The sequence below is a fragment of the Podarcis tiliguerta genome (assembly GCF_965153285.1).
Source record: "Podarcis tiliguerta genome assembly, chromosome: 6".
NCBI lineage: Eukaryota > Metazoa > Chordata > Lepidosauria > Squamata > Lacertidae > Podarcis > Podarcis tiliguerta.
Genome location: NC_139539.1, coordinates 43399538 through 43419219, shown reverse-complemented (window position 1 = coordinate 43419219; position 19682 = coordinate 43399538). Strand labels below are relative to the sequence as shown.

Genomic DNA, 19682 nt, shown 5'->3' with positions numbered 1-19682 from the left:
GTTGCCTGGACTTCCTTATTAAGGAACTGAGACATGAAGCAGAATGTGCCTACCTCCCTGGTCATACTTCACTACAATAAGCTGTAGAAATGTGTGATCCAGTTAAGCAGCCAACAGAGATCCCTACTGATGTTACCATACAGGGTTTTAATCCTGTTGGGTCCCCCTGAATGAGTAACAAGTCAAACAGCATTTCATTCTGTGAGGCTGATCTATTATTTGAACTGCCCGTAGTTGTATAGGGAATACTGACTAAACTGGCGTTCTGTTGTTGTAGCATCAGGGAGAAAGTCATCTGTATCACAACAGCCTTAGCCATGACATGTGAACATTGCTCTGAATGGGCAATATGGTGCTTCTTTGTTTTTTATATGTTCATTTTGCATATAAATGCAGTTGTATTCTTTTACTCATTTTACAAAGCTGTGTTGGTATGAATATAAGAGACACACCCAGCTCAAATAGTACTGCACTGTTCTGTTGCAGTTACAACATGTGCAGTGCTGTCTTTTCAAGCCTCCCTAGACCATAATTGTTTGTGCTTAGAGCACTGCCAGGTGTTCAGGCCTCTCTTTTTTTTTATCTTTGTATGTTCTTCTGGCATTTAAGTTCTCAGACTAAAACTCAGACCAGGCTCATAAACCTGGAACACAAGTTGACAAAAGAGCAACCAATATTCTGCACTCCAATATTGACACATCCTTTAGATAAAAAACTTTTTAGACTAGTAAGCCCATCAACTTTGGGGGGGGCCCAACTCCCTCAAATATTTTATGGGGTGTGTGTGTGAAGGGACCTCAGCCCCTAGGAGTTGGCTCTTATGCTACCTACTATATACCATGAAAGCAAATTCTTTCCCTCAAAGAATTCTGGGCACTGTAGTTTGTTAAGGGCTGCTGGGAATTGTAATTCCATGAGGGTGAACTACGGTCCCTAGAATTCTTTGAGGGAAATGGTGCTTTAAGGGTATATATAGTGTGTAACATAGCCTGAGTTTCCCTTCAGGAAATTCAGAACTGGAGCATCCTCATCTGATGGCCTCTGCTTGGAGACCTCATCCTGCATATTGTAAACTGCCTTGAGTATGCTGAGGGGCAGACAAGATTAAAACAATTTTTCACAACAAAATTTTGCCAAGTAGAAAGGCCCAGTTCCCCCAACAGGTGGCATTAACCGTGAGAAGAATACATTTATGTAGCCCCATGCAATGAGTAACCGGGCAGGAGATTGCAGCCTTGAGGAAAGAGAAGGGGTAGAAAAGGAGCGACATGCCAAATCTGAATGTTGTTGGACTCGAATACAAATTGGACTCCCGCTAGTGTTTAAAGACGGGCGAACTTCCTGTCTTAAAAAAAAAAAAAAAAAAGATTTGTATTCATTGTTCTTTGCTCAATTACACTGAACAACGAAAAGGGGGAAGGAAAAAGGACGAGAAGGTGGCGCGCAAGCTCCCCGAGCGTCGAGGCGACAGGAGGCGCTGCGGATCCAGGGCACCCTCGCTGCCGGCTGCGCGGCGCAAAAGCGGCGCGTTTCCTGAGCGGCCCGAGGGAGGATCCTCCTCGCCGAGCCAGCAGACTCTGTCCGCGGGGCGCTCGAGTCATGGAGTTGCGAGCCGAGCTTCTGAAGTCCATCTGGTACGCCTTCACCGCCTTGGACGCGGAGAAAAGCGGCAAAGTGTCCAAATCTCAGCTGAAAGTAAGTGGAAGCGGGGCGAGGGAGGGAGAAAAGGCGGCGGAGGCGGCCGCCTTCTCCCTCAGAGCCCGCGGCGGGCTTGGGGCGCGCACTCCGCCTGCCCCCAGCAGGGCTGCCGGGCGCTTTGGGAGCCGGAGGGCAACTTTGGGAGCGAAAAGAAAAGAAAACCCCCTCACAGCTGTGGTGGCGACTTAGAGTTGTGTGATTGCTTGTGAAGGGGGGGGGGGGATATCTAAGGAGTCGTGTTCTTCTCTTTTTTTAAAATAAAGGGAAGGGATAAACATTATGCACTTAAATGTTCTGGTCTTTTAAATATGCCTTTCCCCTTTCTCTGCGCTGGGGTGTGTAAGCATGTGCGTGTTAGAAATAGACATTTGCCTTCTTCCTGTCGAATTTCCTCTGCCCTTTTCCGAGGCAGCTGGTTGCAAATGCTGCGTTCCTACCCACGCTCTCTACCGATCTCATAGCTGGCTGCTTTTAAAATGGGGCAAAGGTTGTGCAGAATGTGGGTTCTGCCCCCCCCCCTTTACAAAAAAGTGTTTCTTTCTCTCTCTTCTCCTTCGCAGTAATCTTGTTGGGTGGGCATGAAAGATCTTCTGCTGAATAGACAAGACTCGCTTTCTTTAAAGGGGCAAAATGAAGAAGAGCAAAACTCTCCTTCCTTGTAAAATCCTTGTAAACTTTGAAATAGCAACAAAGGCGGTGCTTTGAATTACAATGTGGACGCTGGGATTTGCTTAATCACAGTTTTCGGAGCGGGGGAGATGGCAGATGAGATGCAAATGCATGCAAGCCCAGCCAAAGTAGGGCAGAAAAGATCTGAGGAACGCTTGATGCAAATAGTGGCGACACCTTGTGAAATCAACACAAGCCGATGAGCGTAAGTGATAAAGGCAAAGGCTGCCTTCCTGCACTGCTCTTACATAAAGTGGAGGCTGAACCAGTGGGGAAACTGTTTTGCCCCCTCTGGACCACCATCCTTAGCCCCTGAGCCGTGCCAAATGAATGTAAATGCTGGGCAGCTGCCCGGCATCCCCAACTGTTTGCAGAGAACTCCCACGTTGCTGTTGCTGCTGCTCTGGTTTTTTATTGCATCCTAGAGTTTACCCAGCAATGCCAGTGTCTCAAATGTGCTTTTGCTCCCGCAAATAGGCTGTGTAATAATAACTTTCCTGTGAAGGTTTGTTATAGCATTACACTTAAGCCCCTTCCCGGATTTTTGCACCTTTCCCCAAAGTTCATCATGATTGGCCACGGTTTACCCAGGACAGGACACTTGGAACCAGCCTGAGAAAAGATTCTTCTTTTTTTAAAACGTGTTTCTAGCAGCCTCAGACTAAGCCTTAGATTTAACTGTGCAGCTGTACATGACTTTTGAGAAAGTATTTGCTTGTTTGCTTTTTAAAAAAGCAAAAGCGTCTAGTATGAAAAGGAGCACTGATGAGGGCCTCTCTGTGTTTATTTGCACACGCTGGCCTTGCAAGACGGGAAGGGTGAAGAGCAAAACAAACAGCAGCATTGAGCCATTGGCAAGAATTACATCACTGCCATTTCTTCATGGAATCTTGCTGAGAGCAAAAAGGGGTTGTGTGCTTGTGTTAGCAACTTCCACTCCTTGGTTTAAACGCTGCAAAAGCACAGTATATTTATAAGCAAAAGCATTTTTTGTGGTTACTTTTTTACACATCAGTATTACATTGCTACAGTTTATGACAGGCAGGGCCAAACTTGGCCCTCCAGATGTTTTGGGGCTACAATTCCCACCATCCCTGACCACTGGTCCTGTTAGCTAGAGATGATGGGAGTTGTGGTCCCAAAACATCTGGAGGGCCACGTTTGGCCATGGCTGGTTTATGAGCACAGGTCAAGCAGTCCTTTGGGGGGGGGGTGTTTAAGCAGTGGGATCTGTGCCTTTTGACAAACATCCATAATACAGCAAAATATTTAATTGTTTGTAATGATCAGTGGACTGGAAAATTTTATTCACCTATACTTTTCCATTGAAAACATTTAATTTTTAGAAATGCAGTGTTTTATAAATGTAATTACTACCATAATGGATACAATACCAGTCAAATTGGATAGCTGGAATGGATATAATGCCAGTCAAATCAAGAATTGAAGTTGCAATTAACTCCTTTCAAGTGACTATCCATAGAAAGCAGATACTTTTATGCACATGGTTTTTCAGGCATACTAAAATTAATGTTTATGTCTTCTGCTACCTCTGTTTATAAATTTAATAAATAAATAATAATTAACATAATAATGTATCCTCTCCCTCTTTTGCCTCCCTTATTATTATTATTATTATTATTATTATTATTATTACTTTCCCTTCTCCAGCAGGGAATATTCAGAATTTAAAACAGTTAAAACAAATCACAATCACAGAAATAGAGTGGATCCTTTTAAACCACACTAACAGCACCATTCTGTTCTTGTTTACCTAGAATTAAGTGCTACTCTATTCAATGGATCTTGTTCCCCAGTAAGTGTGTTTAGATCTCCCCCTCCCTTATAGTTCAGTTACATTTGGCTATATGCAGCACATAACAGTAACATGATGTACATTTTAAAATTTCATTTATTAAATCTAAGTCAAATGTTAAATCACATCTCAGTTAATTTAGGGTGGTGTTGAAAATATTTCCAGGAAATGTTTGGACTTTTTCTGGAAAATCACTATTGATGAAAACCAATGAGTATGTAGAGCCAGTTTCGTGGCCAAGAAATACAGGTGCGCCTGAGGGATTATTACATGTGGTCTGAAACACACATGTGGTCTGAAGTCCCTGTTCGAAGGATATTGTAGAGTAGGAAAGAACCTCAAAGTTTATCTAGTAACTAGGTCAGCCCCCTAACACAGGAAATCCACTGCAACAGCATCCCTAGTTGTTGGCTACATAGCCTTTGCTTAAAAACCCTTAGAGCTTATGTGCTATACATCAGGGGGGTTTAAACAAGGGTCCATGGATCCCTAGGAAGTCCATGGATGAGCTTCAGGGGGTCTGTGAACTGGGTACATAAAAATAGTCAGTTTTTAATTTCCTCCCTGCTACATTGAAAAAAGTCTTTGTGGAAAAAATATGGGGAGGGGTTCCAGAGCTTTCATCAGATTTTCAAAGGGATCCAATGTCTCCAAAAAGTTTAAGAACCATTTTTTTTTGTACCTAATTAGACAGTGTTGTTAACTATTTATAGAATTGCTTTACACATGTGCCAGTGTTGGTGCTTTAACTACGGTACTTTTATGTGAGTGGTGCTCATTTTGTGTGAGTAAAGTCACTGAAATTAAGGACCTTTTGGAGCATTTTAATACGGATGATAATGTAAAATAGGTACTGTGAGTAACCGAATAACACCGTATACTTAACCAGCAGGACTCAGTTGCCTCTCATCTTACTAATTCCTTTAACTTTAGAGTAGTTTCTTCAACAATGGAGGGAAAAAATGAGTGTGCATTCTGTGTGGGGCTCTACTTGGGCCTGGTTTGAAAATTCCCAACTGATGCAGAATGTAGCAGCCAGACTATTGCTGGGGGCACCTAACTGACAAAATGTGACTCCGTTGTTAAAATGTCTGCGTGGGCTGGCCATTTATTTTATTTATTTCATAAAATCTATATACTGCTTGATGGTAGAAGACTTCAAAGCAGTTTATAAAAACAATAAAACCAAAAGATTATTATTAAAAGCAATAAAAACAATAAAAAATAATAATAAATTAAAAACACATCAGCATTCAAAATATCTGGTAGGGATATTTACTACCAAGCCAGATTCAAGATCTTGATATTCATTTACAAAGCCTTGAACAAATTAGCTCCAGGGACTGCCTGAACCCTTATATCTCAGTTCAGTCACTGAGATTGTCTGTAGAGGTGTTGCTGGTTGTCCCCTGAGTTGATGGAGCTCATTTGACATGGACAGGAAACCAAGTGTTTGGTGTCATCAGCCTAGTTCCTTGAAATGCCCTACCAGTAGAGTTTCAGAAGGCATCTTGTATGTTTACCTTTAAACGTTTACTGAAAACTTTTATATGCTGTCAGGCTTATGCAAACAATTAAAAAAACATCTTTTGAAACAGTTGAAGATCTGTGATTTCAAATTTTTATTCGGCTTTTACTGTACATACAGAATTGTGGTAAACTGATATATATTGGCCAGTGGTCAGATTATGGAAGCTGTGGTCCAGTAACGTCTAGAAGGCAACTGCTGCAATAAGTGATAATTTTCTCAGCATGGGGATACAGTGAGTGCCACTCATTTGTTCACCTGCTATGCAGCTGTTAAAAGTGCAGGAGCCCTGCTGAAGAGGAAAGTGGTAATTCTAAGTATCTGATAACGTAAACAGGCTCCTTTTTGTGGTGCTTCCCCACCCCCCATTTATGGTTGTGCTGTGCCTCACAGATATGCTTCCTGTGGGTATGCAGAAATGATGGTTCCAGTGTCAGCAATAAGATTTTTCTTCCTGTTTAGTTGCATACAGCTCTCGCTTCTTTAGAAATCTACATGGTTAGGATTGTGCATCTGTGAAACCTGGTGATTTCAGAGCTGGTGCTCATAGGTAAAATATTTTTTGAGTTGACTGGAGACCTTAGAAATCCACGTGGAGTAAATTTGAACTTGGTGGCTATATGATGAACCCGATTCCTGTAAGATTGTTTGCTGCAGCACTGCATTTGAGTTTGCTGTACTTCCATGGTTAAAGCAATGGTCAAAACTTGGTGATAAATGCTGCTGAACTTACAAAGTACTTAATGGCCATGAGTTGAGATTATGGCTACTACTCTGAGACTGCTGTCCTAAGCATGCTTACTATGGAACCTGTTGAACTCGATAGAGATCACTTTTGAGTAAACATGCTTAAGATAGTGCCATTAAAAAAACAATTCCTTAAAAAAAAATTCTCCTATTGCCAAACCAAACTCAGGTTTGCACACAACTGAACAAATCCATGAATGATAATTTCATGGCTATAATTATAGCTTAGTTGCTGGAATGTTCAGTGGTGGTGTATCTCTGAGGTCTGCCTTAGACCAGGGGGGTGGCTAACCTGTGTCACTTGAGATGGTGTTGACTACAGTTCCCATGAGCCTCAGCTAGTATGGCTAGTGGTCACAGATGATGGGAGTTGTAGTCTAATATGGAGGGCAACAAATTAGCCACATTGGACTATATTCTAAGAACAAACAGGAGATGACTGCTTCCATCATGCTCTAAAACAGCGGTTCTCAATCTGTGGGTCCCCAAATCTGCTCTAAAAGATGGTTTATAATGTGTCAGATTGTTTGTCCAGCTAGGCCAGTGTTGTCTACTTTTGACTGGCAATGTCCCTCTAAGGGTTCAGGAAGAGGCCTTTCTCATCACTTACTATGTGATAAGAAAACTGGAAGTACCAGGCATCCAAACAGAGTACCTTCTGCATGGAAATCATATGTTCTGCTTATGGTCTCTTCCGTGATAAAACCGAAAGTGTACCTCTTGACTTGTCAATCGATTTAACCTGTTTTCAAAGCCAATCATCAGGCGAGGGACCTACAGTGGCCATGTTTGAACATAGCAATAAGCCAGATTTTCTAATTTACCTTAGTTTACTGTGATTGAGCAGTGTGCTAGTGCACCCTGCCTAGTTATTTCTGCTTTGCTCTTAGTCTGGCAAGAGCAAAATAAGCAAACTAGAAAACCTTGGTATCCTATTATGTGTGAACCAGGTATTGTGGATTGTTTCTCTTGAACAAGCCATGATCATTAGCTAACCTTAAAACATGGCCTGTTGTTGACTTGCTGGCATTGGCTTGTTAGGGAACAGCAGAATATGACCCCTGGTCTGATTTTAATGGAAAGCCAATGCTTCCTGGTTTGTTTGTTCTGTTCATGCCAGGGGGGAAGCAGAGTGGAAGCAATTGGGCAGCACGTACCAGCATGCTGCTCATTTACAGTAAGCCACAATAAGTCGGAAAATATTACATGGGAATGCAGTCAGTGTTAAGAATATGAGTGTCTCTCTGCTTGTGCAGAATGCCTTTTTCCAAAATCTGCTTTTAAGTGAGCAGGACTTCAAGAGTGAAGTATGGGGTTTTGAGTAAGGCTTGAGCTGCCAATTCTTTCATTTATCAAAATTATCGCCTATTTAAAACTGCATCTCCCAGCCTGCTTACCTCTAGAGCCCTTTTCTCATAGCAGGTTCACTAATAAATTTTTAGAGCCGACATGATAGCAAAGTCTATGCGAACAGAGGTTGCAACTGCTTTTGTGGCTTCCTGGGCTGTTTAGTAAGGGGGATTTTTTGCAGGCACGGAGCCACCTTACTATTGCCGCTGTGTCTCCTTAAGCTTTGCATGTTGCAACAAGGCAGTTTTCACGTGATTTGAACTTTCCTCCTTTTAAAATCCAGTAGTTTTTGCAGCTTATGAATCTTCTGATCTAACTCATCAGTGATTTTTTTTAAAAAAAACCTTTTATCTTGCAGCAAAATTATAGTGGGAAAGCCAAGTAGGCTTTAATTTACTGTTAACTAGGGCAATACCTGATTAGTGAAATCATAGTCACTTATTTGTATAGATCGTAGTTTATTTTAAATTTGCATATAAGAAGAACACAATGAATCTAAATAAATTGTTTGTTCTATAAGTGGTGCGCATGTATTGCAGGAAATATATTGGAAAGATTTTGCATTTTCCTCCTCTCACTCACTAGAGGGAATGCCTTTTCTAGAATGGTGGTTGCCATGTGCAGTTTTTATAAGTACTTTTACAAAAAAACCTAATTTTAAAATGTGTTTCCTGGTTTATCAGGGGCACCTTTTTTCAACTGATCAGAATGTTTTAAATTGATGTACAAGAAATTCCAATCCTATTAACCCAAGTTTAGGCCTAGCTCCCTTAGGTTACAGTTTGATGCAAGGCAGTGGGCAAGTAAGGAACAAACTTGTAAGCACAGAACAGGGGTAGTAAAAGTGAAGCCCTCTCAATATTGTTGGACTCCACCCAGAGCCAGATCAGCTCATAAGGCAGGGTGAGGCCGCTGCCCCTGAGGTGGCATCCCCATGGGCCACCAGCCTGCCTTGCCGCCTCTGCCAGTACTGGTAGTGGAGAAGCGGTGCCGCTATTTGTGGCCATTTGGGCCGAGATTGCGTTCATTTTGGTTGAGATCTTGACTCAAATTGGTGATCTCAATAGGCAACGAGTTCCAAAGTGCAGGTGCTGCCACGCTCACCGACGAAGTTCTTACCAATGTGGAACAGGTATTATGTGGCACCTGTAGATTGAATTACTGCATTGCACTTTACATGGGGCTTCCCTCGCTGTTGATCTAAGAGTGGTTTATAGAGAAGGTTGCAGCACAATTGCTGACAGGAGTGAGAGTCTGTCATCATATTGCACTCCTGCTCAGAGATCAGTGCTGGTTGCTGATTAGTTACCAGGCCAAGTTCAAAGTTTTGCTATTAGTATAAAGGTAAAGACTCTAGGGTTGTGCGCCCATCTCACTCAAGAGGCCGGGGGCCAGCGCTGTCTGCAGACACTTCCGGGTCACGTGGCCAGCGTGACATCGCTGGTCTGGCGAGCCAGAGCCGCACACGGAAACGCCGTTTACCTTCTCGCTAGTAAGCGGTCCCTATTTATCTACTTGCACCCGGGAGTGCTTTTGAACTGCTAGGTTGGCTATTAGTATATAAAGCACTTAACAGCTTTGGACTAATTTACTCAGTGGATCACTTCAGTAAGTGATGGGCCTACTCCAACCCTTCAATCTGCAGAACGTCCAATTTACAAGTGCCACAGAATATAATCTGTATCAATGAGGACTTGATCTTTTTTTGTGTGACAGTGCATGTGCCTTTCTCATCACTTACTATGAGACCTTAAGCAGGAACCTTTGCTGTATAGTTTTGGACACACGCAGTATAATTTAGTTACCCATACAGTGGTACCTCGGGTTAAGTACTTAATTCGTTCTGGAGGTCCATACTTAATCTGAAACTGTTCTTAACCTGAAGCACCACTTTAGCTAATGGGGCCTCCCGCTGCTGCCGTGCCGCTGGAGCACAATTTCTGTTGTCATCCTGAAGCAAAGTTCTTAACCCAAGGTACTATTTCTAGGTTAGCGGAGTCTGTAACCTGAAGCGTATGTAACCTGAAGCGTATGTAACCCGAGGTACCACTGTATTTTACTGAATATATCTATATTTTAATAATAATCTTTACTTTTGTTTTTTAACTGGTTTTGTGGGTTTTAACTGTTTCTGTGGAGAGCTCTTTAATTAAGTGGTTGCTAAATCTCTCTAAATAAAGCAATCCCTGGCCAATGGCAATTCTAGCTGAGGCTGATGGGATTTGGAGTCCAGTGACATCGGGGAGGCACCCCATTGGCTACTCCTGTGTAAAATGGTATAATATTAACAAGTGGGACCTCCTTATCTTCCACCAAGTCAGTCATTCCAAGTCAGTCTCCCCCCCCCCCCCCAATATCTTGTGTGCTCCCGCAAATTGTGGGGTTTCCCCATTCAATGAATGGTGCCGTTTTGCTACATAAGGATCAACACTCAAAGAATGTGTCCACCATTGCTGTATGAGATATGCTGCTTGCACGATGCACAACAATGGGTCACTAGACCCTCCTCTCCATCACCCTTCTCTGGGCTAGTGCTTTGCTGGCATGTGGGGTTGTAAAAAGGGGCAAAAGGAGGAGATGCTCAGCCATCACCATCTGATCTGCCCATGCATCTTCTCCTAGTTTAGGATTTGGCCATAAGATGAATGAATTGTATGTAGAGAGCTTAACTAAGCAGATGGTGGTAAAGTTACCCAACAGAAGTTCGAGAATACCATAATGTTTCACCCACGCAATTCAAATCTACTTTTAAGTGTATTCTGAATTCCCTGGTGCAGCTTCTAAGCATGGGCAGGAGTCAAGGGACCTGTTATAATCTACAGCAGAAGGAAAAGCTATTTTTGCCCAAACATTCAAGTAACCTTAGGCCATGCTCCTGGCTGTTGATCATAAGCAGTTTTTCTGCACAGTTATTCATTACAAAACGGGGGGGGGGGGGGAGCCAAGCAATAGAAGCAGCATTGTTGTTTTATTTTATTTCATAACATCACTTTTATTAATTTTTATCTTTAAACTGTTTTACATAGTTGCACTGAGATATATCTTATGTTTACATTAGATTATAGCCTATGGCGTGCAGCAATTGCAGGTCTACTCTATGCAGGTCTACTCTACACTGTATTCAAGAAAGATTAGCCCAGGCAAAATGTGTACAGTATAGGATTGCAGCCTAGATTATATATCTTCTTGTTATCAATGACCTGGAATGATGTGTGTGTATGTCCTGTGACACAAATGTCCATTTGGTTATGTGGAAGAAGGGAGAAAACTTTGCAGCTCCTCAGTAACCCCAAGATGCTTGGTAGAGGAGCTGGTTGTGTTTGGGTTCTTCTCCAGGAATGTCCATACCATAACCAATCACAAATAATGTGCTCTGACAAACTGGTTTCTGCTTGTGTTTGTTTGAAGTGGGGAGCTTGTGACAGACGAAGCACCCAAAGACTCAAGCTGTGACTCATCCTTGAAATTTGCCTGATAGCTGGTGGTCTTCAGTTAAAAGAATAGGTGTGTTCTTGGTATTATCTATACAGGGTGAGTCCTTTAAAAGAGGCCCTGTGGATACAGAGTACACATGTTCCATGGGGCCTCTTTTAAAAGACTCACCCTGTATAACTACCCTAATTGAGAAAGCGTAGACAGCAGGTGAGGTGCTAGATAACTGGAGATGGGCAAATGCTGCCCCAATCTTCAGAAAATTGGGATGGTGTGGGTGGGAAGAAAGATCCAGCAAACTGAAGACTAGTCAGCCTGACCTTCATACCAGGGAAGATAACCAGAACAGTCTGTAAAGTACTCAGTCTTTTTGTTAATGTTGTGGTTGGTAGGAACCTGCATGGATTTGTCAATAAGTAATCATGCCAGACTAATCTTATCTCTCTTTTTTTATTGGCTTACTGGTTTAGTGGATTTTGGAATGTGTTGTGGTCATAGTATATCTTGAGTTCAGCAAAGCATTTGATAAACTCCCCCATGATATTTTGGTTAGCAGATTGGTTAAATGTGATCTAGTTGATAGTATTGTCACAACTGTTGGGAAGTGATGCCCAGTGATACCCAAAGCTTTCTCATTTATGGTGGTTCATCACATTGGAGCAAAGTTTAAGTGGGGGGAGACAGAGCAACACAGGACTCTCTCTCTCTCTCTCTCTCTCATCAATTACTTAGGGATGGAGGGATTCCTCGTCAAAATTTGCAGATGGTGCAAAACTGGGAGGGATAACTTTACACCTCCAAGATGGGAATAAAATTCAAAATAAATTTGACATCTGCAGCGGAGAAGGGCTACGTAGCTTGGCAGCAATACATGTGAAATGATCTTGGTCAGAAACTGAATGTGAGTCATCAGGGTGATGTGGCTTCAAAAAAGTCTAATGCCATTTTAAGGGTTTCAATGTAACTATAGGGCAATACTCAACTCAACAACTGCACGAGTGGAATGACTTCCGCTTGTGCAATAGCACTCCCCTTCCGCTGTCCCCCTGTGCAGGCCCAGCACAGTCCCCAAATCAGCTCTGTAAGGTTGGGGAAACCCTGAGAACAGTCGATGGGGAGGAGAGGGGGAAAACTCCCACTGTGCAAGAGAAAGTTGTCTGCTCATGCAGGGAGGTACTTTGTGCTACATTGAACTAAGTTTTCCAAGCCATGGGAAGTAATCATTTCATTTTATTCTGCACTAGGCAGACACCATCAGTATCCAGGTTTGGGCACTGCACTTCAGAAAAAGGATACAGTCGTACCTCAGCTCCCGAACACCTTGGGAGTTGAACATTTCAGCTCCCAAACAATCGAAAACCGGAAGTGAGTGTTCCGGTTTTTGAACGTTCTTTCAGAAGCCGAACATCCGACGGAGCTTCCAATTGGCTGCAGGAGCTTCCTGCAGCCAATCAGAAGCTGCACTTCGGAAGTCAAACGTTTCGGAAGTCGAGTGGACTTCCAGAACAGATTCTGTTCGACTTCCAAGGTATGACTGTATAGACATGTTGGGATGGGTTCAGAGGAGGGCAACAGAAAACAAGTCTTGAGATAAAAGCTTGAAGGAACTGGGAAGAGAAGACTGGGGTGAGGGGGGGCATGCTTGTTCTGATATGGAGCAGCTCTTCACAATCTTGGGCGCACAGGTATTTTAACTGGAGGGGCCAGGGATTGAACCTGGGACCTCCTACTCTGTGCTACTGAGCTACAGCCCGTTGTTCAGGGTTTAAGTTGTGTTTAGAGCCCATATTTTCATCTCCTCTTTTTCATTTCTTAGGTGGAATTCAGATTGAGAGTGACTTACCCAAGGCCATACTACTTTTTGTATCTTATTGCATTCAAATACCACCTTTTCTTCCAAGGAGCCTTACATGATTCTCCCCTCCCCATGTTATCCTCATAACAACCCTGTGAGGTAGGTTATGCTGAGGAACAGTGCCTGGCTCAAGGTCAGCCACTGAGCTTTATAGCTGAGTCCCAGAGACTCAGAAAGTAGCAAACTCCTCCTCTGTTGGAGACATTTAAGCAGTGACAGGAGGATGTCACGAATGTTTGCAGCGGAGTCATTGTATTGGCAAGTAGTTTTAACTAGATGACTTTTACAGTCCCTTCCAACCTTATGATTCTGTGGCATGTGCCTAGGTGCCCCAGGTCCAGAAAATAGACAAATTCGTATTGTATAATGTGACATGGAAGAAATGTGACATTTTCACCAGACAGATGGTCAGAACATCCATTTATCTGTTCCTCACACAGAATCAAGGCTTGTTGAATCTGTTCTTCATTATTACCCCCTATAATGCTGAAATCCTTTGCAATCCTTGCCCCAGGACTTACCACATGTTGGGGAAGGAGTTCACCTCCTCTGACCATTTTGGAGCATGTCTTTCCTCTTTGTTACAGAACTTCAGTCTGCTAACCCTGGTTTTGCCACGAATGCAGCGTCTTGTCACCTTTTAACATGCAAGGCAAGCTCCAGATCTGAAGCTAGAAGGATCATTCCAGACTCCGGCAGTCGCCTCCAAGCGTCCCCAACCAGGGAGAAGAAAAGGAGCTTCATTCTCCTTTTGCATTAAACATTCCACCCCTGAGTCATGCTGGCGCCTGTTGCAGAGCACGGTTCTATGCCACACAAAAGCCGATTATAGTGCCACATTCAGCTTAGAGAAACGAGTCCAGTGTGCTGCAGATATGGGGAAATGGCACCAGAATGCATATCTACCACCTGCCTTGAAGCAATGAAGCTGTCTTTTTCAGGGGCAGATTAAAGGAGATTGGAGCTCACAACCAAGTGTTCAGGGTATGGGGGTGTATTTTAATCAGTTGTTCTGATCAGTTGTTCACAGCTGCCATTCATGGAGAGTGGTGGATACAAATAAATACAGGAGCATGCACACCCTCACAGTCTCCATCACCAGGTTTGTAAAAAGATTCTAATTTCTGTCCTAGGTGCCTCTGCTTTGAAAGATGTTAGGTAGCAGGGAATGAGAAAGGGCTATGCCTGAAGCCCTTGGAGAATCACTGCTGGTCAGAGAATAGGCAGGGATAGGTTATATCAAGGAAAAGGTATACTGTAAAAGGTAAAGGACCCCTGGACGGTTAAGTCCAGTCAAAGGCAACTATGGGGTTGCGGCGCTCATCTCACTTTCAGGCTGAGGGAGCTGGCATTTGTCCACAAGCAGGTTTCTGGGTCATTTCTGGCGCAACGGAACACCGTGACGAGTGCCAGAGCGCTCGGAAACGCCATTTACCTTCCCACCACAGCAGTACCTATTTATCTATTTGCACTGGCATGCTTTTGAACTGCTAGGTTGGCAGTTGCCATATCAGGGATGGGGAGGCTATGACCCTCCTACTAGTCCGCAACTCTCATCATCATGGGTGGACCATCCTGTTTTGGGCTGATGAGTCCAACAACATATTGGAGGGACGCATCCCTGAGCTACATAGCAGGCTGGCACGTTATAAAGCAGCTCCTTGTTTTTTGCACCTTTCCTTTTCAGCCTAGGGACGCGGGTGGCGCTGTGGGTTAAAGCCTCAGTGCCTAGGGCTTGCTGATCGAAAGGTCGGCGGTTCGAATCCCCGCGGCGGGGTGCGCTCCCGCTGTTTGGTCCCAGCGCCTGCCAACCTAGCAGTTCGAAAGCACCCCCGGGTGCAAGTAGATAAATAGGGACCGCTTACTAGCGGGAAGGTAAACGGCGTTTCCGTGTGCGGCTCTGGCTCGCCAGAGCAACGATGTCATGCTGGCCACGTGACCCGGAAGTGTCTTCGGACAGCGCTGGCCCTTGGCCTCTTAAGTGAGATGGGCGCACAACCCTAGAGTCTGTCAAGACTGGCCCGTACGGGCAGGGGTACCTTTACCTTTACCTTTTTTTCAGCCTACGTTTAGCAGAGGGTGTCCCATCTTTCCTCGTATCCTTTGCATTTTTGACATTTCATTCTCTCTTGTTTCCGCCTTCCATATTGTGGAAGCTAGTCCTGGTTCATATTCCTGGTTCACATTAAGCTAGTCCTGGTTCATATTCCCTCTGTTGTTGCCATGACTGAATTCAGCCCCAATCTGCAGCACCCACAGAACATGACTGGGTTGCAATTCACTGAGCATATTCCTGTACCTACCTGTAAGAGCAGGAACCTCAGTCAAGGATTTGGAGGGGATCTTCTATGTTCTTAGACAGGGCATGTGACTGGAAAAACAGTGAAAGAGGAATGCACATTTGGATGTGTCTAATTATTGAGCCGGGCCAGTAATCAACAAGTCTCCTACCCAGGAGGCACTGGACTCGCACAGCTGCTGCTATGAATTAGAGCAAAGAACACTGTGCGCTCCATCAAGTGATCTCATACAGAGGAGACGTTGTCACAGCCCAGATTACAACTCTGTGTCTGGGGTTGGGAATGCCAGAAGAGGCAGGGGAAAGTATGCGTGCATGTTTAGCAGCCAGCACATCACTCAGCCTTGGAATCGGCCCATGCACATCCCTCTGGAGGCACCTGGCCTAGCCATGCAGGCTTGGACACTGGCTGAACTGTTGACTCACATAAAAGCAGGAGTGTCAGTGTGTGGGAGCAGAAGGAAGTGTATTGCTAGGTGTGAAAGCAGCCAAAAATAGGCCAAAGAGGGGAAAACCTTCCTGATCTTTGTCAGTAGCTGATCCTTTGCTAACTCCAGCCTAGTGCTGTAGCCATGGTATGTGTGTCCATCCCTGTCTCTTTCTCTCTTTGCTAGCCTCTGTGACTCAGAGATATTTTGGACCCCTGCCCTGAATTTCCAGCTTTCATTTACTAAAGTTTGTGTCTGCCTTAGGTGGCTGCAAGAAGCCACTGGTTTTAGCAATGATGTGGGGGGGGGGTATGAAATTGTGCCTGGATAGGTGCCTGGATAGGTGGCTCCCCAAACCCTGGTTGGAATGCAAATTGCCCCTCTAACTGATCATCAGATGGGTTATCTGAGTGAGATTAATCCTTCATCAATTTAATCTCCACAGATAATAACTGAGGCAGGGTAGCTGCACGCCTTTGTACATGTCTCCATGTGTGCGCGCATGTATGTATGAGAGAGTGTGAAATGACCACATGCACCACCAGCATGTGGGGTCTAGTTAAGAGCGAATGTGGCTGTCAGGCCAAAAAATATTAGCCACCCTTGTTACAGCTTTTTAAATTTTATTCACAGACTGATAAGGGGAACTGTTCAGACAAGTAGGCCACGTGCATTTAGCCTCCACCACACCTTCCCTGATGGGCTTGTACGGTGCTTACCAAGTTCCTGTGGTAGGCAGGAATCTCAGGGGCCCACGGCATTAGACATTATTGAGAAGAAGGCCCTGATGAGCAAAGTCTCCTAACCATTGGAGGAGCCCTAAGTATGTACATACAGTGTCTTGACAGCAAGCAGAGTCTACAGATATTAGCAGGTAGCTTAACCATGCAGCTGGCAGGTAGGGTCAGATGGGTGTTGCAGGACCTTGGGTAGCTCCAAGCAAATAACTTGCTCTCCTTCCCAGGCTCTAAAGGACCCCTGACAGTTAAGTCCCGTCGCAAATGACTCTGGGGTTCCGACGCTCATCTCACTTTACTGGCTGAGGGAGCCGACGTTTGTCCGCAGACATTTTTTTCAGGTCATGAGGCCAGCATGACTAAGCCGCTTCTGGCGAAACCAGAGCAGCGCACGGAAACGCTGTTTACCTTCCCGCCGGAGCGGTACCTATTTATCTACTTGCACTTTGACGTGCTTTCGAACTGCTAGGTTGGCAGGAGCTGGGACCGAGCAACGGGAGCTCACCCCGTCGCGGGGATGCGAACCCCCGACCTTCCAATCGGCAAGCCCTAGGCTCAGTGGTTTAACCCACAGTGCCACCCAGGCCCTACCCCTTCTTGAAGTGGAGAGTCTCAGCGCTCATTCACATGTTTCTGGACACAGACCAAAAAACTACAGACGAAGAACTGAGTGGAGTGCAGGGGGCCTGTGCAGGAAGCCTTAAATACCTTGGGAACAGACCTGAAGGAAGCCTATGTGCTCCATCAGGCCCACCCTCAAAGGGAGCCCTGCCTCCAAGCCTGTGTGCTATTGACCAATCTGCAGGCAGATTTGGATTCACTTTCTGGCTGGCACGGTGAGTGTTAAGCCTCCTCGCTGGCCAGGCAGCCTGCAGCACCACAGAACCGGATAAAGCTGGCTTACCTTCTGCCCCACACTTTCTAGGCCCTGGTATTATCATCAACTGAGGCCCTTCTTCATGTGCCTCTTCCATGTGAGAGGTCTAGAGGGTGGCAACAGGAGAATGGGCCTTTTCGTTGTTGTCCCCCCCCCCCCCCGTTTGTGGAATGCTTTCCTCAGGGAGGCTTGCCTGGCATCTTCATTATATATCTTTAGGTGCCAGGCAAAAACTTTTCAATATTCTATGGCTTTTTAAATGTGTTTTTGGGAGGGGGTTTATTGGTTTGTTTCTGTTTTTGTTTTATCTTGTGTTTTGTATTCTCATTTTGTATTTTGCTGTTGTGAACTGCCCTGTGATGAAGGGTGGTATGCAAATTTAATAAATAATAACAATAATAAGGGTGAGGCAGTGGGTTGGCTGCATGCTGTGATGGAAAAGTTAGCTTTTGCTGGGCAGGTTGGTTCACCAAGTGTTTTCTTTTTATTTTTTTCCCCTGCCAGCAAACTGTTAACGAAAGGCAGCTTCTGATTGGCCAGGGTTCCAGGAGGGAGAGTTGAAAAAGAGAGACAGTTTTTAGGTTGGGAGGTAGGGAGTGAGAGTTGGTTCTGGGTAGAAACATCCACTCTGAGGAATATATCACAAGCTAGAGAAGGGAGTCTCTGAGCTTAGTGTGAAGGATAGTGTGTGGTGTCCTGTAAGAGTAACAGGCCAGGAATTAACTGGGAGGCTGAGGCTGAGCCAGGATAAGTAGAAGCTGTGAGAATACAGTCTACTGAGGGCTCATTCCAGTCAGGAGGGGAGAGATTCTTCTACATTGAGAAGACTCCCAAACCAGTTAAGAGGGGTGTGGTGATCCCTTGGGTCTGTTACTTGGAGTACCTTAGGAGTAGGGTTGTCAAAGGGGTGTGTAACTGACAGGAAGTACTACCTTGCTTAAGAAACAAAGTATTAAGCGGCAACTGCTGTGCAACAACTGAGAAAGAGCAGAAGTGAAATAACATTAGAATCTGAAGTATCCTTTGTTTTACCCACTTTGTGTCATAAACTTCCAATGTTTAATAAAATCTTTCTTGTTTGTTTGATCACATCCTGCCTAAGACGACAAATTATTAAATTTTCCCTCACACAAGTCCCCCACATGATAATCTGGAATAGTTTGTAGGAATTCGGGTAATTGGTGTTCTGTGAGGTGGGTGCGCTATATTTAAGTGAGGGCGGGCCCAACGGCACCAGGGGGGAAAATGCTGTCACGCCATTGCACATGCAAGCTCTGCACTGCCTGAAATGGCAGCATGGGGCGTGCGTGTGCCTGCTGCCTCCCCTTCAGCCACCCTATGGGCTGAGGGGGAGGCAGTGGGCAGACTCCTTGGAGGCTCTGCGCAGTGTGTCCTGCCCTGGCTCACCCCGCCCTGTTGGTGGCTTGCCCCACCCTCGGGTGCAGGGCTACACCGCTGCTTAGTTCCCCAAATTATGCACAGCCAACGGGGCATGGCCAGTAGCAACAAGCCCACACTGCCCCTTCACACATTAACCAAATGGAATGCCTCTTCTATCTCTACGAAGAAGTCCTTGATTGCCCCCACTCCGGCCTCTGTTTTCTGTAGGCCATTGTTTGAATTTGCATGAACATATTTAGCAGCAGAAATGCTGAGTCATCGAACCACAGTTGTACGATTTGGCTGATGCTAAAGTCTTTATTTCATATCTTTTATTTGTTGCTTGCATTTTAAGAGTGGATGAAGAAACTAGATTTGGTAAGTTTCAGTACTTTGTCTCCTTTTTGCACTTTCAAAAGGGCATGCTAGTTTGGTGCTGTAGAAAGGTAGCAGATAGTTAAATTTGTGGGTTTTTTTAAGATTTGTTTGCTGAGAGGGGAAAGGACAGGTGCTTGTAGGATTTTTATTTATTTATTTGGCCTTAGGTGCCAAAATAACTTGGTTGATCTTGGGTGCAATGCATCTTGACAATTTTTGCAGCTGGTGGTGGTGGTTCAGGGAGAGAGGCCCATTTGCTGCCCTATCTCAGACAGCAACATTCATAGAGAATTATTATCAATCTGGCTAGGTTTCCCCAATTTAAAAATATAAAAACATACCGGTACTAAAACATCGAACACTAAAAACTTCACAATACAGGGCTGCCTTCAGATAATGCTATGACTACTGATCATGGTGGCTATATATGATGTGATCTGTATAGCAGTTGCTAGGGAGCAACAGCGGTGAAAGAATATTGCCCTTGT

General features: G+C 44.6%; 1 protein-coding gene across 3 annotated transcripts in view; it reads left to right on the top strand.

Moving 5' to 3' along the window:
- The first annotated feature begins 1424 nt into the window (after positions 1-1424).
- DEF6 (DEF6 guanine nucleotide exchange factor) overlaps positions 1425-19682 on the top strand; it is a 45372-nt gene continuing 27114 nt past the window's right edge. The window contains exons 1-2 of one of the 3 annotated variants that reach the window (XM_083445754.1): positions 17593-17655; positions 19172-19194. In XM_083445754.1, the coding sequence (XP_083301880.1) occupies positions 17607-17655; positions 19172-19194 (72 nt within the window). In that variant the 5' untranslated portion in view covers positions 17593-17606. Of the gene's footprint in view, positions 1696-2458; positions 2573-17592; positions 17656-19171; positions 19195-19682 lie in introns of those variants that run through there. The other 2 variants (XM_083445753.1, XM_083445755.1) reach the window with 2 other exon arrangements.